Source organism: Gobio gobio (assembly GCF_949357685.1).
Source record: "Gobio gobio genome assembly, chromosome: 8".
Lineage (NCBI taxonomy): Eukaryota > Metazoa > Chordata > Actinopteri > Cypriniformes > Gobionidae > Gobio > Gobio gobio.
Genome location: NC_137114.1, coordinates 32382952 through 32406614, shown reverse-complemented (window position 1 = coordinate 32406614; position 23663 = coordinate 32382952). Strand labels below are relative to the sequence as shown.

The following is a 23663-nucleotide window of genomic DNA, read 5'->3' as shown; positions in this document are numbered from 1 at the left end:
TGTGAGTGGGTTGGGTAAAGAGATAAGAGTTTTTGAGCCGCTATCAAGGGATAACCATCAAAAGTGCTGCACTGGGTGGCTTTCCCCTAAATCAAGAAGTGTAATATAATACAGAGGAAGCTCTCTCTGTAAACACAAGTTTAAATAGGGCAAACGGTTCAGAAGGTACTGTATATATAGAATTTGGCAATCAATGAAATAAGTTTCATAGGTCTGACAAAGATTGGTTTAAATAGGCATGTAATCCATTTATCAGTGAACAAAATACTATACTTTGTACACATTCCATTTGAAACTAGCCTGCGTTTCCATTGACTTGAAAGCCAAAAAACGACATGACTATAGCTGTTTCAATCCAAGTAGTCTAATTTATATAATTTAATTAATATTGCAAATACAATTCATCTTATCACATAAAAAACATACAGTTTAAGAACAGTTTTTTGTGCTTTTTGGAAATGTTTATTTTATTTTAGGACTGTCGATTTAATGTGTTCATTTAATTAATTAGTTATGGAAAAATAACACATTCAAATGATTTAATACATTTAGTGCACCCGCCCCAGCCCAGGCCTCCATAGGTCATTTCATACAGTAGCATTTCATTCAACAGCTCACTCAATAATGCAGCCTCAGTTAGAATGCCACTAAAATTCAAGATATTGGGACAAAAATGACCCTGTATGAGTTTGCCTCAAAATTATATCATACGATATAGTTAAGCAATATCACATGAGTACTGTTTTTATCTCGAATAGTTTATACAACAGTTCAATAAAAAAAGAAGTCAATACTTTGTTGTGTTTTAGTCACAATATTATCCGTTTTTGCTCAATTTCACCAACAAAAATATTACCTGTAAAGCCAGAGCAGAAGTGTTGCGCATCTCAAAGCAACACACAGGGGCGTTTCATTTCTGTGGCCCATTTATAAAGAGAGCCATTTACCTCATTCCTGAATGAATCAGCTGTTTTAACAAATTAAATAAATCAATGACTTACTCATTTTAGACACTTATCACCACCTACTGGCAGTTTTAGGGTCTTATTTAGAGCATTATTTAGTTTTAGAGTTTACATTTACTCAACCTCATGTCGTTTCAAACCTGTATGACGTTTTTTTTTTTTTGTGGAACATAAAAGAATATATTTTGACGAATGCTGGTAACCAAACTGTTTTAGTATATAAATATATCCAAATACCAATTCAGATGCACCTTTTGGGGAAACAAATGGCTGTTTTAGCCTAAACATTTTTGTGTAATAAATTCTATGTTGAATCAAATAAAATATTTCTTGCTAAAGCTACTTTTTGTAATGTCTATTTGACCCTTTTCTCGTTTAACACAATAATGACTTTAAATTATCTTTTGGGAGGTAATTTGTGAATAATTTGATTAATTAACTGGTACATCATGCAAATAATTACATTAAAAATGTACATTGCTTGACAGACCTAGTTTATTGGAATCTTGGTGTTGTAATTTGAGTTTATATGGTCAATCTAAGTTTATAGGGCCATTGAAAAGTACATTTTATAATGCTATAATATAAATATATATAAATATATATATATATATATATATATATATATATATATATATATATATATATATATATATATATATATATATATATATATATATATATATATATATATATATATATATATATATATATATATATATATATATATATATATATAAATAAATATAAATATAAATATAAATATATATATACAAATTACTTTTTGATAATACTATAAACTTCCTGGTTATAATCGTAAAAAAAAAAATAATAATAATAAAAATAAAAAATTCCTGTCTCTACAATAAATGTGAAAATTTGTAATTTTAAATAATATATATATTTTTTTAAACCTCTTGAACAATTTATATGGCTGGATGACAAGGTGATTGGTCTGAGAAGTCATTACTGACAAGCAGGTGAGACGGAGGTAAATCACACAGGTGAGTTTTCCTGCACTGACCTCAGTGAAGCACTTCCTAAGGGAGGGTGGGACCTCCCCATCCACTGAACGCAACATGTTCTCCACATCCTCCCGGACCACATAGGCTCCCGAATCACTAGCGAACAAGCTGAAGATGTCTGTGGAAGTGTGGATACAGAGGACATGCTGGTTAATACACACACACACACACACACACACACACACACACACACACACACACACACACACACACACACACACACACACACACACACACACACACACACACACACACACACACACACACACACACACACACACACACACACACACACACACACACACACACACACACACACGGGCCTTATCAGAGCCTAGCAGGCAATGTGTCTTGCACTCTCAAATCAATCACAGCTGTCAGGGACACAGTGACACACCATGGTAGACAGTACATCTATGGGGAATATCAGACTGTGAATTGGAGTGTGTATGTGGCTACAAGTTTGACTAAAGAAATGCAGAGCAAAATAAAGCTGAATAACATTGGATGACTGAATATGCTGAGCCCGAGTTGTGATTGTTAGATTGATGTTTGTAATGGAATTACTCAGGCACCTCATGTGACACAAAATAAACATCATACTGTATACACACAGAGGCAGATTTAGACCTGATGCTTTAAATTCTAAAAATAAAGCAACTAAAAAAAAAACAGAAATTATCAAACAAAGAGGTAGAGGATTTAATTACAACACAAAACAAAATATAAAAAAGGCTGGGTTGAGTGAACAGCATGTGCCCCTCTGCACACCTACATTTGGCTTTCTCTTCATCGCGTCCTCTTGTTAATAGTACCAGCCCGACGATCAGGTAGTTGAAATGTAGCCCTTTAGTTGTGCCACCAAAAGAGGTGTAGATCACCTACAACAGATGAGAAAGGAAGGAAGCACATTAGATATGGCCCCTTAAAATGCACACAATTGATTTAATTCTGTGTTCCCAGTGATTGAGTGGCAGTAATCATTGGCCCTGAGCTAAATTTTACCACTGAACTCAACTTATGCAATTGAGCAGCGATGCAGAAACAACCAATGGGAGTGCAGATTGTTTTCCACCATCTGATACAGTTGGGTAATGCAGTCAAGTAGTAAGGTTTTCTAGAAACTGAAAGTTCAGACATTTGGCCACTTCCAATGATTTAGTTGTTGTCAGTGTGAATGGCCCTTTTTACAGAACACAGGAAATGATGCGTTGTATTGCACATAATGGCATTTACAGGACAAAGTCACACAACTCACCCTACAACTAAAATGAAAGAAAAACGGTATCTTTTAAATGTCACTTATAGTTACACAACAAAGAAGGTCATTACTTCCCATCAGTACACTATTACTAAATCTACTGGTGTTCGACGCTTAAGACAGACAGATTCTGGTGTTGGCTGCTATCTCAGACCTTTGATTTCAACCGAGATTCAGAGAAACATCAAACTCTTAATGGCAATGCTCCCTAGATACACATCTCCCCATAAATCAGCTGACAACATTTAGTTTAATACAGAGGAAACATTACATTCTCTCTCTACCCACACTGCAGGGCTACATATAATGTATAAAAAAATATCCCTGCAAAATGTGGCACAGCAGGAGGTTTACCAGGAAAATGCTTTTTGTCCTGTTTTTGATCTAGATCTATTCCACAGAGACATCTCACACACACATAATTCACTTTTACGCCTGGTGTGACACCATGTCTTGCCCATAACACCACATATAACTAAAAATTTCATACCCCCTGATGCTACTAAACAGCCTAGAGCTCTGCGGCATATAAGAGACATTTACTAGAAAAGGCACAAGAAAATTCATGTTCCTGCAATTCTGAGTAAGTTGGTGGTGAACGACAGGTAAAAATCTCATGTCAAACTGTCCAAGTCCAAATAAGTCTTGACTGACAAGTTGGACAACAGGGTCCTTTTCACATAAAAAAATAAACTTTTTTTTCCTCAATACTTGTCAAGGAACTTTTAAATAAGTAAATAGAACTAAATAAAATTTAATTATGGGGATCATTTGGTTTCCTAGCTAAATGTATGATATTAAATTTACTTGCCAACTGACCAGATATGTCGTTTTGTACTCGCTAATTATATAGGTTATTACTAATTATTTATATAACAAAAGTAAAATAATACATAAAAGTGAAAAATATACATTTAATTTATTTACAAAAAAAAAAAAAAAAAAAAAAAATACAATAAACACAAAACAAAACTTGTGTCTGGGGCCTTTTGGTTTCCTAAATGTAAAGTACATTTACTGGCCAACTGGCCAGTTATTCTTGCCCAAATGTATATAGTTAGAACTGGACGAGTGTTAATTTTAGATCCTGCTGACAAGACTGAATGAAATAAAGTTCTGGTAACGAGCACTGTGTTGTCATCCATCTCCAGCGCTCTGGCATCAGTTCTGTGTGGATTCGTCTGAGTAAAGCTGGCTGCAGTTTTGGCCAGAGGGCAAAGAGGATGTCAGCACTCAGGCTTGGAGGAGCTGTCGGCACTCGACGGGAATGCACAGTTTACCATTATGAATGATGAATTACAGCTGTGGAATATAGGCCTAATTGTTTTTATGATGCATCACGATTCTGCATCGTTGCATAAATACAAAAGAATATATTTGTAAAAATGAACTAAATAGGTCTACAAATATTGATTTATTGTAAATAAAGTAGTCTACTTTTATTATATATTAATAAAAAGAACTTGAGTCTGATGTTTCAGGTTTTTTTACAAATGTGAAAAAGTGCAGGATGTACTTTATGTTAAAAAACGTAAAGCGCAATAAGTCATGAAAAAGATCTCCATGTATTACTCACGCTGACTGACAGACATACCACACATAGAAAGCCGCCTCTATCAAACAGCATTTGATTATTCGATTCCTGCATTATTTCTTTCCTAAATTCCTGTTAAATAGTAAAAGTAAATTACTGTTAAAGGGGCTATATGCGTTTTTCTGAAACTTAAACTCGCGACTGACACCTGTGGGCAAAAAATAGAACTGCTCTTATTTTCTGCTCGCTCTCGCAGCGGTGGTGACGTCACATCCGCAGACAGCGCGGGAAAAACCTACCCGCCAGAAAATAGGAAAAATAGGATACAGGCTTATAGGTGCACCCACTGTGAGCGGACAAGGTGTCAGTATGCTCATCAGGAGATGTTTGAGTCATAAATGGTCAAATAAAAAGGCTATTGTTACGTTTATTTTGGGGAAAAAGTTGCATATAGCCCCTTTAAATTAAAAGTTTCTTATACTGTATTTGTTCTACTGTTTGTAATTTGCATCTTTGTGCTCATTTTTTATAACAAAGATACGATAAATAATAACTATAATGTGATTATTAATATAGACATTATTAATAATAAAAAAAATTGGAGCCTCCAGTTTGCCACACAAAGCTTCCAGTTTAACATACGTCACATTTAATTGATTGTTTTAATTTCTAAAGCTTTATGTAAAGTCCTTTTGCTGGGTGGATATTGGTATGTGTGAACCCATTCATTCCTTATGGGCTGTTTACACACATAAGTCACTGCATCACTGTGACAACCCTGTGTTTTTTTTTTTTTTTTACCTTTATTTAACCAGAAAGATCTCACTGAGATTAAAAATCTCTTTCACAGGAGTGTCCTGGCCAAGAATGGGCAGAGGTTACAAACACAAACTTACAAGACAAAACAAAAAACCCACTTAAAAACAATTGCACATCATTGAGTCTTCTTCAAGTGACCGAATAATTGATTTAAAATGTTCCATAGACACCAGAGTTTGTAATTTCAATTTAATTTGGAGTAGATTCCAATCAAACGGTGCTGCAAACGCAAAAGCCCTTTTTCCTAGTTCAGTTCCAGCAAACGGAACAGAAAGAGTATAACAATTTTGAGACCGAAGGGAATACTTCCCAACACTTTTCTGTTGAATAAGACAACCTAAATATGAATATATCTAATTATATATAAATAATTAGATACCAGTGCATTTTTCTTCTAAAGGACAGAGAAGGCCAAGCTACTCTATTATACAAAGTGCAATGATGAGTTAAAGGTTTACAATCTGATATGAATCTTAGAGCACTATGATAAACTGCATCCAAGGAAGAGAGAAGATGAGAAGCAAACTGATACACCACATCACCGTGTATTCTGCTTTGACAGCACGTCATATGTTTACTGCATGAATTTGATCTTTTGTTACAGAACTAGAAATGTGCAAAACTAGTTGACTAAACAATACTGCTGCTGCTAGTCGACATTGGAAATACTAGTCATTTACATTTTTTCCGTCCTATTAATATCACAATTTTAAAAATACATTATTTTGAAAAGTGCATATCTGGAGCGACAATATAGTTGCCAGTACATGTCAAGCTTTTGTTATGATTTTGCCACCCGTCATGTGTACAGATACTTTCCATACACAAAGAAGCACGTTCTAACACGGACAAGTGCAAGCAATGTCTGTGGTAATGATCAACATCTTGACATTGCTGATATATGGTAACTAACTTTCTGAATTCTATTTATAATATTGAGTTTGTACTTACTGGTAATGCAGAGCCAATTGATTCAGTTAACTTTATTAAATATGTCTAAATTTGCAAACCCTGATCAATTGAACACTTTCTTTTAATGTACAATGATCATATCAATGCACATTGCATGTACAGTGGGGCAAAAAAGTATTTAGTCAGCCACCAATGGTGCAAGTTATCCCACTTAAAAAGATGAGAGAGGCCTGTAATTTTCATCATAGGTACACTTCAACTATGAGAGACAGAATGAGAAAAAAAATCCAGAAAAATCATATTGTCGGATTTTTTAAGAATTTATTTGCAAATTATGGAGGAAAATAAGTATTTGGTCACCTACAAAAAAGCAAGATTTCTGACTCTCACAGACCTGTAACAACTTATTTAAGAGGCTCGTCTGTCCTCCACTCGTTACCTGTATTAATGGCTCCTGTTTGAACTTGTTATCAGTATAAAAGACACCTGTCCACAACCTCAAACAGTCAGACTCCAAACTCCACTATGGCCAGAAACAAAATTGTAGACCTGCACCAGGCTAGGAAGACTGAATCTACAATAGGCAAGCAGCTTGATGTGAAGAAATCAACTGTGGGAGCTAGGACCAAAGTAAAAATGGAAGACATACAAGACCACTGATAATCTCCCTCGATCTGGGGCGCCACTCAAGATCTCACCCCGTGGGGTCAAAATGATCACAAGAACGGTGAGCAAAAATCCCATAACCACACAGGACCTAGTGAATGACCTGCAGAGAGCTGGGACCAAAGTAACAAAGGCTACCATCAGTAACACACTACGCCGCCAGGGACTCAAATCTTGCAGTGTCAGACGGGTCCCCCTGCTTAAGCCACTACATATCCGGGAACGTCTGAAGTTTGCTAGAGAGCAATTGGATGATCCAGAAGAGGATTGGGAGAATGTCATATGGTCAGATGAAAACAAAATATAATTTTTTGGTCAAAACTCTACTTTTCGTGTTTGGAGGAGAAAGAATGCTGAGTTGCATCCAAAGAACACCATACCTACTGTGAAGCATGGGGGTGGAAACATCATGCTTTGGGGCTATTTTTTCTGCAAAGGAAACAGGACGACTGATCTGTGTAAAGTGAAGAATGAATGGGGCCATGTATCGTGTGATTTTGAGTAAAAAACTCCTTCTATCAGCAAGGGCATTGAAGATGAAACGTGGCTGGGTCTTTCAGCATGACAATGATCCCAAACACACCGCCCGGGCAACGAAGGAGTGGCTTCGTAAGAAGCATTTCAAGGTCCTGGAGTGGCCTAGCCAGTCTCCAGATCTCAACCCCATAGAAAATCTTTGGAGGGAGTTGAAAATCTGTGTTGCCCAGCGACAGCCCCAAAACATCACTACTTTAGAGGAGATCTGCATGGAGGAATGGGCCAAACTACCAGCAACAGTGTGTACAAACCTTGTGGAGACTTACAGAAAACGTTTGACCTCTGTCATTGCCAACAACGGGTATAAAACAAAGTATTGAGATTAACTGGATTTCTTTTTCTCATTCTGTCTCTCATAGTTGAAGTGTACCTATGATGAAAATTACAGGCCTCTCTCATCTTTTTAAGTGGGAGAACTTGCACAATTGGTGCCTGACTAAATACTTTTTTGCCCCACTGTATATGACCTATTTTTCAGCAGCATTCGCTATGGGATTTGGGACTCACCGATTAAGTAGGCTATATCAAATGGATAGCTTACACAGACAGTTGTTTTCTGACTATCTTCAGGGAGTTTAAGCATTATGGAAATTGGTTGGGGCACACAGAACGGCTTCGTTGTATTTCTACACTGCACAGATATATAATATACACAAACACAGAAGCAATTCTTATTGAAAGCAGCTTTCATAATGAATAATGTAGCACGCTTCCGTGGCATGTAATCATTGCCCTTTGATGTAACACAAACACTGAGTGACTGAAGGTGGAGGTAATGATCAACTAGAGCATTCCAGAAGCTGACACGTGCACAGACAGGAAGTGGGAGGAAAGGGGGGGGGGGGGATGTGATGCTGCGAGGGATTTAATGAGGCTGGGTGCTAAAGATCATCATGAGGTGTTGGCTGGCTGCGAGCTGAGTTCAGGGGAACCAATCCACTTATCAAAGCGATGAAATGAGCAGCTAGGAGCTCGGGGTTACTCCTGACTGTGCCTCCCGATGACGGACGCAGCGCAAGATGTCACCTGCAGCCTGCAGATTAATCACCCACGGGACACAGGAACTGACTACCTGCCATCTATATGCATGTGTGGGTGCATGTAGATTAAGTGAATAAGATATCGATTTTGAAGCATGGTTAGACAGAGTGGAGTACAGGGGCCGGTTACATAAACCGCCAAGACTAGTCTTAGAAGTTAGCCATCAACTGTTTTTCTTTGGGGGGGGTCTAATGCTAATAATTTCATGCATTCATACTTATTTACGCTGTTAATGAGTTGGGTTCTCATGCTAAACATGGCCAAAATTTTAAAAAAATTAGTTGGACGTATGACAGTATTTCAGTTCGAACAAGTTTCATAAAGTTTTTTTCAAGTATGGCCCTGTATGACGACATAAAGGGGGAATTCCTTGTATGGGCACTTCTCCGGATGAGCGTGTGCACACATCGACCAGAGCGAGAGCAAGAGCACATCCATCAACGAGCTTCATTCAGGTTACGATAGCCATCAGCAGCGCTGTCATTTAGTTTTTAGAATTAACAACGTCACTAAAGAAGTGTGTTTTTGGTTGTGAGGGAAAGATAACATTGTTCAGCTTCCCAAATAACCCAGCGTTAAGAAAACAGTGGATGCAGTTTGTTTTCCCGAAGCAGCAACAGAGTTCTGCAAGAATGTTTGTTTATTCCCTGTCATGAGTTGAAACCGCAGGCGGTGAGTGAAACTGTGTGTGTTTTGTTGGCAATTGGCACGCAAGTGCACATAATATAAACAACACAAATGTATAGTGAATCGAAAGTTATCCAGGGATAACGCCATGTTTTACTGTGTGTGTGTGTGTCATAGGGGTCTGCTTGTGACTCTTTAACTCCACCCACTGCACGCCTGATTTCGGAAAGAATTGGCACATTGTATCTGTCTTTTATAAATATGATAAAACTAAAGAGTCTTCGGAGATATGAAGGATGCAATATTACTCTATAGGTACTCAAGATTAACATGAGATTGGCAGAAACTGTGTGTTATGTACCCTTTAAGAGCGTTCATAACTTTTTTTTAAGTCAGTTACATAAAAACATAGATTGATCTAATTTGATCATGAAAAGTAAGATTGATTACCCCTTAATAACTGCTAGTTGGTCATACTAGTTCTTAAGACAGAACAAAATGGCTATGTTTATGCAACTGGCCCCAGGTGAAAATATGAGAAAAATCTCTAACTATCGAGTGCTATGTAACATGTAAATGTGTAGTGCGCTAGAAAGAATCACTTAAGAGCCACTCAATAAAAGCAACAACATGCTTGGCAAAAATCAGGATCAGTCGCAGTACAAGCTTGTAGGAAAAGAGCTAAAAATAAACCTAACTACGCAATTTTGGATGAGTGGCAGTTTTATACAGCTGAAAGAATTTCATTGGATTGCAGCCATGACTGAAAGTTCATTACAATACCTGACGAAAGATTCATGACTTTAGAGTCATGTCCTGTTAAAGGCCTCTATTGGTTTTAAGGACTTCTTTTAATGGACACTAAAACTTCAAAGAGATATGCCCCCTTCATAAAGCGATCTTAAGAGTATTGATCCGATACATTATTCACAATAAAACTGGCCGAGAGCCACATGAAAACAAGCCGAAAATAACTAGCCAAGCTGGCATGCAAATACTAGTTCCTATGACAACAAGTAGAAGTATGGACCAGAAAGGTTTCTGCTGAAATACAGGGGGATCTCTGTATGATTTCTCTCACAGAGATCAGACTATACAAATACAGGAGACAGGTAGAAGGCCACATGAACTGGTTACAGCGGTCAGGTCATGGGGAAGTCTTTAAATGTCAGATGAGGATGTGTGAGGGTGTTTTACCATAAAGTCCCGCCCTTTCAGTTAGTGCTTCTCTGGGTTACAATTGGTAACCACATGACTGTGGGTATTTGGAGCATCAGCAAACCAAAACAGAACTACACATGAACAAGGAAATGACTAAGTCAAACGGTAGCAAAAAAGCACCAATCCAACAGTGTGGAACTACATGCTGTAACTAAGTTTATCTAAGCTGTTGTGTCTATCATGTATCATCTTTTGTTCTCTTTTTTTATTGTGTGGATGTAGTCTGAGAACAAAGTATAAATAATCTAAATTAATCCAAGGTACAGTAAATAGACTGTCAAATGAATTTTTACTACTTGTAGCCTGCCATAAATCAACCAGGGGAACAGATCAGTCAAGCACAAAACTGTTAAAACATGTAGAGACAGCACTGAAACAACCAGTGGGCGGCTAGAGAGAGCTCATGATGCTGTGATAATGTTAATGTTATTGTATTAAAGCTTGACTCACCTCTGCAACCTTTGGTGGCACTCCATCGCCCAGTACTTCCCTGTAGAAGCATTGCTGGGTCATATAGACAGACAAGCCACTGGTCCTCTTGAAGGCATCTCGCAGACGTTTGAGCTCCACATCGGTAACTGTAAACACAGTAGAGAGTTGTCAAATAGCTGTACAGGACGTGAGGTGGTTATCAATAAAAATTACTTCATTGTTTTATACCAAACACACTAGATATTGGAATGTATCCTTGCAGACTGAGTATTAATTTCTTTCTTTTTTTTTTAAATATATATATATATATATATATATATATATATGTACTGACCCCAAACTTTTGAAATGTAGAATATATTATTATAATTTGCTATTAAAAATATTAAATATTAAAATTTAAAAATTTAATAAACAGAAAGGTTGAAGGATAAAAAAACAGGGCATAATGCATGATGCCCTATTCAAAATCCATGTGAGTATAAGGCTCTTTGTCATCCTCAACACAACTTCAAACACTATATTTTAACACTATATATGGTGTCTAGCCGTTAATCTTTCGATTTACTTGTTATGCAGTTTTTTATGCAGAAAATTCATGTCTGGTGCGAACAGGGCCTTAGGCCTGAGAGAGGTAGCTCTGACTGCAGAGCAAACTTCTTATAAGTCAAAGTCATTGCCATCTTTCCACATTTCTCACATCTAGCTCAGAGCATGTTGAGTTATGTGGCAGAGAGGGACTACAGCAAGAGCGCTTTCATCTCGCTGTCACACGTACACACACACACACTCATCCCTTTTAAAACATCACGCCTCTGCAGCCTGTATTTAACCCAGACACTTACAGGAGGCCAGGGCTGCTTCTCTCCACGCATAGCCTTGTACTGCCTAGCACAATACATCACAGACCTGCTCATAAACCACAGCACTGTCCTATCGGACCCATCCATAACAGGTCAAGACCAAGAGCAAAGGGCCAAGACACCATGCTCTCTGCAAACGGAATATTTCCAGTAATGCTTTTGTGAAAAAACAGAATGGACTTTCAAAATAGCGATGCACCTACATTTTGGGCGAAACCATTTCCGGTTTCCAGACTAAATGGTTTAGGAGGGCCGTTATTAATACTGTGGCAAATTCAAATGCTTTCTCACCAGATCTGTGTAGTAACGGAGTAAACCTGTCCTGCATTATATAAATCACCAAGGACCACGGTTTCAGCTAAAAATCTTCTTTACTGTTCTACTGAAGAAAAAAAGACACCTTCATTTTGGATGGCCTGAGGGCGAGTACATTAACAACAAATTTTCATTTTTGGGTGAACTATCCCTTTAAGAATGCTTGGAATTATGTGGCACATAGTACACCCGCAATAAAAGCATGCGACAAATGCCAGTCCATTGCAATAACCGTTGTTAGCATATCATTGAAGCAGAACGACTGGAGCCATTTTTGAGCATTGATGGCTCTTATGGTGTTGTCACAATAAGGCAGCTGATGTTTTCTTGCCCTTTTTGTCCTAGATAATCACATTTTTAATGAAAATATTGTTTACTATAAAAAAATTTGTTGCAAATGTCATATGAACAAATAGTACCAATTTAAAATGTGCAAACCTTGAGCACACAAAATGGGCGTCGGAAGCAAAAAAAATGTGGGTGGGTCCTCTCAGAAAAATGACTGGAGTAGATGGCATTTACATTAAGTACAAATATACCGCCTTGTTTGCTTAATGTCTGGTTGGGCAAGACAAAATTACAGAAATCACCGTATCATTGAGAGCGGCAATAGTGTAGGGGTAAGACACGTGGCATAAAGTTTTGACGCAAATCGACCCGAGGTTTGAATCCGCCTTTTGCCAAACTCGCTCTACTCCCTTTTCCCATCACATATCGGAAAGGCATTTATTTTCAATAAAAATGAAGAAAATATTAGAACAGTGGAAACAAAGCATCTAACATGCGTTTAATAATAAGTGTTTATCGGTTAGGGGTACGTAAACAGACGTGCTGGATTAGAGACGATAAAAGTGAGTCGGTCCAATCTCATTGATCGTAAAAAGTGGGTGGGTCTTGTCCCACCCACATACAATGGTTCCGACGCCCATGCTATAACTCATCTAACTTATTCAGAGACTTCATTCAGTGAAGGATTTGTAAACTTTTTTTTAACACGATCCATTAAAAGAACTGGCTCATAATAAGAGTCACTGGTTCATAAATTGGACTACACTGTTGCGCTGTATGTTTTGATTCACTAAAAAGAATTGGTTCATAAAGAGTCATTTGTTCATAAATCGGATTACACCATCACGTGCTGAAAATTAGGATATTGGTTTCTTCTTGTTTTTAATTAGATCTTTTGAATTCTAAGATTATGCTGCCACAAAAAAAAGAGCTATACTGAAAAAATGGGTGTAGAAATAATTTTCACTCAGACTTTGCTAGTAAATTTCCCAAACAATTACAAATAAGAAATGGAAAGTAACACTGAATTAAATGAACCAACATTTCAGTTTTCTTCAAAAATTTTAACATATTCCATTTTTACAGTATACGCACATTGCCACAAACTTGTACACACACACACAAAAAAAAATCCCATTTTTCTCAGAAGTTCACAAATCCTAATAACTGCACCTTTATTACTCACTTATGTGGCAATGACGTTCAGTAAAAGGTTCATTCTGATTGGTTGGTCAGTGCTGAGCGTACGAGGGCATGTCATTGCGATGTGACTTCAGTGATGCTGAAAGTAATTATGACACAGAAGCCTCAGACGGAATACTGTTAAAGAACATTTTCAGCACAAAAGTGAGACTTTGAGCCAGAACACTGCAAGAAGCCCGTGAGCTGTATCAAGGATCTGGAGAGATGCATATGGCAGCAAATCGCATTCATACAGACAATGCTTGGTTTCTGAAAGGAAGTTTAAAAAAAGCACTTTCATCTCTGGGATAGAACAATTGTCTATTTTAGGATCCTTTTTGCATAAAATCACTAAAGACAAATAATGAGGATACTAACCAATCACAGAAAGATGCAAAAAGAATTCCCACAAACCACCAAACTTAAACAGGTTCTTCCAATGAGTCAATGGAAAGAAATATTGTTTACATCCTACAGTGTAGTTGACATCCAATACTTTTGGAAAGTTGACATGTAGTGTGTTGTGACATGTCATACACTGCAGGACCTTTTAAAATGAAGTGAAGGTTAAAAAAGGCGATTAAAAAAAAATCAATGAAGAAAAAAAGTCACCCTCTCCTCCCAAAGTCTGAGTTTTATAAAACTGTTTGGCATTTTTTCCACCACATTTCTATAGACTTATTAATGTTTTAGGACTCAATATAACCAAATATCAGCCGAGTTCAGTCTTACCAATATATCGCTCTGGCTTGCCTATTGAGAAAATGTGCTTAGCGGCACAGTCTTTATAATACCAGGAAGAAATGGGTATACTGTGTTGTGAAGATATGACGACAGGAAACAGACTGTGGATATTCCTGGACTTGACAGAGGGTGAACCATAGGGACTGCCTGAGAAAACAGTTTAGAGCTCTGAGGATCATAAAAATTCCTCAGGACTAATGGCATCCATTCTCCCAGGTCACAATCTATAGACAAAGACACTCTGCTGGGGGAAAGGTGAGGTCAGTCAATGAGGTTTCTCTCTCTTCATGCGATACAGAATGCACAGACATGGCCGTGAAGTAGGCCACTGCATCTGAGATGTTTCAAAGTCGACAGGTCAGCAGATGCGCTCTAATATATCTCTGCAGGCTCTCCACAGGCATTTTAATAGACCTGGAGGGAGCATAATTATTCTGTATAATGTTCTGTGAGAGAAAAGCATCAGATGAGGTGAACAACATCCCAAGATCATAAACACAACCATGGCACCAGATGTTCCACTGAAAAGGCAATGACAGTGATATGCTAAATGCTGGAGACATTTTCTGTGCATGTGCAGAAAGAATTCCTGACCAGTTTTTGCGGTCATTACAATTCTATTAAGCAATTCTCAAATTGCTCTCTGCAAAGGTGCCAAAGTAATATCTGCAAACCATAAGATGGTTTCCCAAGGGAGACTGAGTGATAGCACAACAGTGCAGCTAATAAAATATGCATGAAGGGGATGAAACATTGGAATCAGTTAACTAAATTTCCAGAATTAGTCGTCATTTATTTTAATATTATAATTTTATAAAATAAAATAAGTTAAAAGAAATATTAAATACTTATTTTTGGAAATGGAAAAGCAATGATTGGAGTAAAAAGTAGGTCACTACAAGCCAAGGACTAGTTAAAGATCTCCTTTTTAGATCTCCTTTTTATGAGCCACAGTATTTGCAGTGAGGCAAAGTAACCTTTATTCTTATCTACCGACTCAATTATTCTCCAATAACACTGCCTACACTTTACAATCTACCTGACTGCAAAAACTCTTCTCCAAAAAGAAGAAAAACACACAAGCCTTTTCTAACACGAACGAACACATTCTGTGACGTTCATGTTAAGGCGATGAAAAAGAAATGAGGAAATGCAAATATCATCTTGCTCTGGGGAGCTCAGTGACAGGTCGACTCTTTGAAATAGCACAGCAACACAGACTGCTAAAGCATTCACAGCCTCTTTGATTTTCCCTTTCCTCGTCCAGTCAGAGTGCTTCCCCTCAGAGGAGAGACAGCTAGATCCATAAAGCTCTGAGTTACTGATGGAAGCCTGCAGGAAACACTGTATCCTACAGTAAAACTAATTTCGGTGCGCTACTACCCAGAAACATGACCTACTTTGAGTTCCTAGTAACTACTACAATTAGGTCTGTAGGTGGTGGCAACCTTACATTCTAGGCAGAGGACTCCAAGGACGACCTGAGTGCAAATGAGATGCCTGACCCTTATAGGTAAGCAGCATAAATAAACATGAATTCCTGAAGACGAGACTTAATTATCTCAGATGGATTCGATGGCTTGGAATCTCAGAGGACCTTCTCTCAGTCAAGCTGACAGGGGAATGCCTGGGCTTCCCGTAGCAGCATTGTCAGTGGGCTACAGACGACAGGGTTGGGACACTAGACTCTCCTTTAGAATACTGAACTGAACAGTATATTGAATGTTCAATCTTGGAGGAAAGCCACTGAAAACCTTTGAGGATGAGCACTGCACCTGCAAATTACATACTAATGAATGAGTACATTATGGATGATTCCAATCCAAACCTTTTAAATAATGACAAAGTAGGAGTATTAATAAATGAAGACCAGGGTCTTCTTCGGTTTCATTTTTTTGATCATGTATGGGTATTTTTTTATGGCTTGCAAACTTCAATATTCAGGTTTATGTGATGTTTTGAACTTAAAAATGATCAGATTCTGCTGAAAGGTCAAAAAAGTACATTTATTTTGAAACTGGAAGAATGATTTGCGATGGTCTTATAGTCAGTTTAAATTGTTAGAATGTCTAAATCAGATTACCCTCTGTGAATTGACTTGTGGCCAAGTATGGTGACCCATACTTGGAATATGTGCTCTGCATTTAACGCATCCAAGTGCACACACAGTAGTGAACACACACCCAGATCAGTGGGCAGTCATATTGTTGCGGCACCCGGGGAGCAGTTGGGGGTTTGGTGCCTTGGTCAAAAGTCTCACCTCAGTCGCGGTATTGTGGGTGGAGGAGAGCGCTGGTTATTCACTCCCTCCAACGACAATTCCTGCCGGACCTGAGACTCGAAACCACAACCTTAGGGTTACAAGTCCGACTCTAACCATTAGGCCACGACTGTTCCATGGGAAAACTTCCACCGGCTGCGCCAAATAACAGCACTAAATAAGAATAACGCATTTTTATGGACAAAAAGCATCTAAAATTAGTGGGATGGAAACAGTAAGCTGCTGCAGGAAAGGTAAGTGATCCAACCTGTGCAAAACATGAGGATTCTTTATTGTAAGCTTCAAGCTAATGTATTACACCGTGTCCTAACTACACGCAACGCGATAAGATTCCAGCGACAAGCAACTTGTCTGTCCACACCAGAGGCGGCGCGTCTACGAGATGCGACAAATCAATCAAAAACCACAGCCAATCAGAACAGCATGAGGGCGGGCTCTCGCGGCAAGTGCACAGCACTAAAGATTAAAGTCCCAGTGAACCAGAAGTTGCAACTGACTTTATTTCAGTGCTGTGACGTATTTCCAAGTGAAACGGAATATTGAATAGAGGGCAGGGTTTTACTTCAGCGCTCCTCCTCTCCATCTTGCGCTCATAGCAGACTAACGGATGGAGGGGAGTGGTTAAGGGTATTCAAACCCAAGCCGTCACACAGTCGTCATCGGAAAGGGAACTCCATTCAAGACCGGAAGTTACTTTTCAGATTTTGATTAAAGATTACCGCGGCAAACAATTTTTTCACAGTTTGAACGTTCTTGTTTCCATTTGTTTAATTTCAAGATCTGAGGTGAATTATCCACTGTTGCTTTTAGTAAGACAAAGCTGGGAGCACAATGATATTCAAAGTCACATTACACACTTTTAACATTAAATAAAGCACATAAACATTACCTGAGAATATGTTTTATGTTGTTGTTGTTCAGCCGCGACGTCGCAGAAATAGAAACCGTCTCTAAAATAGATTCATCGCGTGTCGTCGTCGCGGCTGGTTAGGACAAAAACTCCAAATCACCATGGAAAAGATACCCTTTATCGTGTGTCGCGGCGTCGCGTCGCGTGTAGTTAGGACACTGTGTAAGTGTTTAACACACCGTATCATGAGCTTAGACGGATGCGTGTGCGTCCTCAGAGCAAAATTTTCATTTTAAAGGTTATATCCTCATCTGTAAACGTTACTAATTCAATAGTAATATTCAGCGCAAACACACTCATTTAGCTGAAATATCTGCTGTTGGATGCTAAATTTAGGTTTAAAAGTCAACATGTAATTCACGTATGTTATGAGAGTAGTAACAGCGTGTAATTGAGTATAAATGTAAGACGTTTCTTAGAGCCAATTTACAGGATAAAGAAATGACAGTAACTGTTATTGTGTCCATAGCGAATGTGTGCGAGTTCCTGCAGAACATCCTCTTTATCTGGGTTTGTGTTTTTCTTTAATATCATTTTAATGTAGGGATTTAAACTGTCTTTTTGCTTAGTAGACTAACTTTTTTGCCCATAATGTATAGCACAAACTAACCATGGTTTCATTATATTAAACCATGTTTTTTGGCATATTGATTACCATTTGTATAACCACACAAATACCATATGGTTAACCTATAGATTTGAAGCAAAACCATGGTTAATTAATTTGTGGTTAGCATTGAATAACAACAATAACCTTGTTATTTATTTATTTATTTATTATTATTATTAATGTTTTTGTTTTGTTTTGTTCATTGTAAAACCATGGTTAATTTATGTAATGGTAGATATATTCACCATGTATGTGTTCATAGCACTCAGCTGACACGTTTGTTTGAAGGAGAGCATTGGGCAGGATTTGGAATAGTGTGTTTTGACAATAAAATAACAAATGTGTTTTTTAATTGATTAATCGAAAAAATTATCTGCCAACTAATCGATTATCAAAATAATCGTTGGTTGCAGCCCTAACCATGTGTGTCATCATTTTCCTGTAAAAGTGTTTATGAATTTACAGCTGTTGCAATGCGGCTGTAAAATGTCCAGTTGTAAATTAAAAACATAAAATGTTTTTAAGACAATATTTAACAGAAAATATATTTATAATTGTCCAATATATAGAAAACGTGATTCATCAGACCAGGCCCCCTTCTTCCATTGCTCCGTGGTCCAGTTCTGATGCTCATGTGCCCACTGTTGGTGCTTTCGGCGGTGGACCGGGGTCAGCATTAGGGTTGGGTACCGTTCACATTTTAACCGATACCTGAAATTCTTTTTTCGGTACTTTAGGGATGTTTACCTCAATAAGTGTAAAGAAACTGTAAGTCATTTTTATTGACATTATGCCAGAGCTACCTTGGTCGCTGTCTGCCATTGTCTGTGATGTTTGTATACCTTAACATTTACCAGTAAATAGTAGGCTACTAGCTACTTAAGTCATTGAATTCATAAACACATCTAGGGCTGGGCGATAAAACGATAATGGTATGTATCGCGATAGACACGTAATCGATATCAACAAAAAATGCGTTCGATCTTTTTTTTTCTTCGTCGGAAGAAACCAGAGGTTGCGAAGCAAGTCTGGTTGCATGAACAAAGGCGCTCTCTGGTAATCAAGCAACGTAGGGAGTGACAGGCTAACAGCCAATCATGTTACTGTATCAGCTTTGGTTGCGCCATATCGTGTCTCGTGTTGGATTCTTCAAGAACAGAACCGGCGTGGAGTGATAAGTGGAAAATGAGTGCCGCAGGGAGTGAGGAAATTGTTAAAACAGGAAAACGAGTCAGCTCGCCAATGTGGCAGTTTTTAGTATTGTATAAATCTGACCAATGTCAATGTCAAGACCGTCGTCACCCCCAAGACTGGTAATAATAACCACAAACTTGTTTCACCACCTTATGCCTTGTTTAAAACCTTCGTCTGGCTCCTCCACTGACAGCGCGCCTCGTTCGTTTGGGGATGTGTTTATACTCGACGCACTCACCGTTGTGCTATTCTTGACTTTGGCTGAAACTCTGACGTCACGGGGATGCACATTCGCAGATCGATCGTTTGCTGAGCCAGCTGTCAATAAAAGCTTTTCTTTGACTAACAAGGAAGTTTTCAGCTCTGAAACTTACATTATATTCTTATATTACCATGACCTTTTATATATCAAAAGCTCAAGGGAAAGCAGATTTCTCAATTCATGACCCCTATGTTTGAGTTCCTCAATTGTCCTCAGTTTAACTGCTCAGGACAAACAAGGGAATTGAGAAACACCATCACAAAACCATATGTAAAACATCTTATTCTGGACAGTACTAAATAAAATAAAAAACATGCATTTTGTATAATCTCTCTTATTTTGTTGAAATTATTCACAATTTCACAGATTCTGCAAGCGGTTCACATACTTTTTCTTGCTACTGTATATATATAAATAAATGAATGGAGCCTGGATATTATTTCAATATAGTCTATACTACACAATGATGGATTTAAAAAAAACTTTTACACGATAGAGAACAAGCCATTAATAAAATAAACAATAAAATGCTGACGTGAATGCCATTCCCCTTTAACACTACGTTATTGTGATGAAGTGATGTCAGCAACACTGGCTATTGGGCAGCATGGCACAAAAAGCTGCAATAAATGTGCCACCACAGTGTGGGTGCAGCTGGAACAATTAGGGTAATTCTACCTCTACTAACGGGCTCGGGGCCAGCTAACTCCCTCTCCCCACCAACACACATACACACACGTCAAGAAGACACACACACACACAACTGTAGGATAAAAATCACACAATCTCTTAACCCTTCAACGCTCTCAGCCAGGTGACTCACAAGAGACCTATTTAGCTTTAGCTTTAGGAAACAGCAATTATGTCAACAAGATGAAGTGACAAAAAAATAATTACAAAAACAACAACTAAATTCCTCTGTAGCTGTTACAGACGTGGCCATAATGTATCTTGGCCTGTGGTTTCCTGGTAAGAGAAACAAGGATGCAAATAATGCCTATGCAAAGCAACAGCTATATTCTGCTTATTCATCAAGGTGGGGAAAGATAAGCAATGCTGACGCACACGATGATCTCTCAGGTGCCAGTATCTGCTCTCAACACCCCGATCATTAAATACACATAAACACACCAGCATTAAGGTCTGTCAGCCTGATTGCCAGCATCAGACTACACTGCCATCCAGTTTTTAGATTCAGAGATCTAAACTGGACGTCATAAACGCACAGAAACCTGAAACCAAACTTGTGGTCAGGTCACTGGAGCAGTTAGGTGATTATGACTGCCATAAAAATTCAAGAGTACACTGAGATAAACATTACATATCCAATCTAAGAGTATGACACTGAAAATACATCCTCATTTACACAATCTTCCACAGAAACAGATGCACCACCTTGGTATTGAGAAAGCAAATCCAATGTGATGTTTATGCCATGTCATTGATGAATTAACATGTCATTGTGAGTCTAAAGAAGCATCACATTAGTGGAATTTCTGTTCATTTCCGTGGGCAAAGACTTGTCTGTTGTCAGAAGTGTAGCGATGTATGACGAACAGCTCAAACAGATGTCACTTCAAACCCAAGCAGCTTTTTGTTGGTAAACAAGGAGAATCTGCATGTCCAGTTTGAACCCATTGCGAAATCTGCATCAGTAAATCTTCTTAGAATTCCCTATACCTATTGAAATGACTAGATTTCGCCAGAGAAAAATTGCAGATCATTGGGCAATGTGACTGCACCTTATTGTTTCAACTAGGGAAGAGCACAAAGACTAATTTCATAAACGTTTAAACTAGTCTAGTCTAAACCTCCCCCCTCCCAGAGTCTGTATATGCGATCCATTTGAAACGGACTACTTAATCTATGAACAGTCAATATTGTCAATCCTATAATGAACGCCGCAAAAAATAGGTCAGATACATGCGATGTGCTTGCCTTGCATTATAATCATTGTATATTAAAGTGTTCACTTAAGCAACGTTAGCCATTGTAGACATATTTATTCAAATCAACTGAATCTATAGGCAGCTTAGGACCAATAAGTTCAAACCTATTAGCCTATTTTAAACAAATGTCCTCATATAAAAGTTAGTCCACATAAGTCAGCATGTTAAGGTCTTGTTGTTCATTACCACGGCAACAACTTGCGTCCCGTGTTTGAACCAAGCGGCAAATCCCGCAGTTTCTCTTGAAGCCAATACGGAAGTGACTTAAACTGCAATTCATCGACTGGCCGCTAGGGACACGCTCCAGAAGGGAGCAGAATCTCATTGAGCCCCATGTTAAAATGCCCAACTTTACAGCAGAAAAAAACATGTTTACAGCCTGGTACAAATTGTGGTTTTGGTCTATACAGCTAATTTTGCCCTTCATGACAACTGTGAGGGGGGTCATTTTTTTTTTATAACTCATCTGTTTACATTATATAAAGCTTTAAAGTCCTGCATAATTAAGGGCTTGGCCACTTTGAGTGACAGGTGGATAGTGATTTATCCGCTGTCTGTTAGTCATCGAGTCACCTCAGCTCCGGCCACATCCCGCCTCTTTGCCCATTTTCTATTATCCTGGAGTGACACGCGATGACGCGTTGCCAAGATGGCAACGGCCAGCTCGACCCTACTTTACACTTCAAAACGGCTCTTCAGAATCCTATGGGTGACGTCACAGACACTACGTCCATATTTTTTTTACAGTCTATGGTTTGAACGAGCTTCCTGTGTATGAAAAGTATGTACACATGACAGGTGGCAAAATCACAAGAAAAGCTTGACACGTACTGACAACGATACAATATTAAAGTGCATTCTCTTTGTTAGAATGTTGATACAGCAACTGTTCAAGTGTAAAGTAAGTTTCATTCATAATGTTTCTCCGATATAAAATTTCATATCGTATTGCCCCTTATATCCGGTAGTATAACAAGCCTAAAATTAAATCAAATGATTTTATTTTCCGCTCCAGATATACACTTTTTAAAATAATATATTCATTTTAAAATGTAACTAACATGATGGCAATTTAAACGTAGCATTAGAAAAAGTTAAAAGTAAAACATTAAATGTAAACGACTAGTATTTTCAAGTCAACTAGCAGGAGTCTCGTTTAATCGACTAGATGAATAGTCTTGAACATCCCTAGTTTCAACAAATGCGAATATAGCCTAAAATGAAGAGCGGGGATGGTAATAGGGCTGTGCGATTAACTGAAATTGTGAACGATTGCTAATACGCAGAAAGCACGCCTAAATCTAGCGTGAAAACAGGGAAGGTGAATTCAGGGCAAGATAATGATTTGGCCAAAAAAAAAAACTACAAAAAAAACACACATTCATGGTTTTGGATACAGGAAAGGAGATGTATCATGATGTGTATGACCTGTCAAACTATCGTTGCGGGAAATCAAAGTAGGGCCATTCATACAGAATGCGTTTTTGCAGTTAAAAACATGAGACAGGTCTATGAACGCTTTTATTTTTTTAAAGTTTAACTTAAGCACCGTGTAGAATGCGGTGTCGTGTGCGATATGCTGCAAAAGACTGCAATGGTTAAAGACGTCCCTCTAGTGCGTTTACATAGAAAAACAATGGCACATTCCGAATCACGTGAACAAAAATCAATAATACTGGCATTTGCAAACTGCACAACATACAAAAATAGTTCAAAAAGGCATAAAGAAATAACCAACGTCACCACGTATCATTTATGGAGCCAGCAAATATCATTAATAAAGCTGGCTTCCAAATAAATTATACAGACAAGTATGTGTGGAAGGAAAGATTGCCTCAAAAATCATGATTAAAATCAAAATTGCAATATTGATAAAAAAAAATTTGATACTTTTTTTGTCCATATCGCACAGCTCTAGATGTAAACCGCCATAGACAGTCCCCTTAAATATTCAGATTCTGGGTTTTTTGATAACCAATTATCAAAGTCCTTGATTCCTACCAGTATTAAATTCATAATTACTGC

The 23663-nt window shown here is 38.0% G+C and overlaps 1 protein-coding gene across 3 annotated transcripts in view; it reads right to left on the bottom strand.

The window, feature by feature from the left end:
• Positions 1-23663, bottom strand: part of usp32 (ubiquitin specific peptidase 32) — a 49992-nt gene that overhangs the window by 25101 nt on the left and 1228 nt on the right. For all 3 annotated transcript variants that reach the window (XR_013817103.1, XM_079824180.1, XM_079824179.1), the window contains exons 2-4: positions 11059-11186; positions 2766-2871; positions 1990-2108 (exon numbers count right to left, since the gene is read on the bottom strand). Coding sequence is in view for 2 of the 3 variants with exons in the window: in XM_079824180.1 (XP_079680306.1) it covers positions 1990-2108; positions 2766-2871; positions 11059-11186 (353 nt within the window). In the remaining variant the exon portion in view is untranslated. The remainder of the gene's footprint in view (positions 1-1989; positions 2109-2765; positions 2872-11058; positions 11187-23663) is intronic.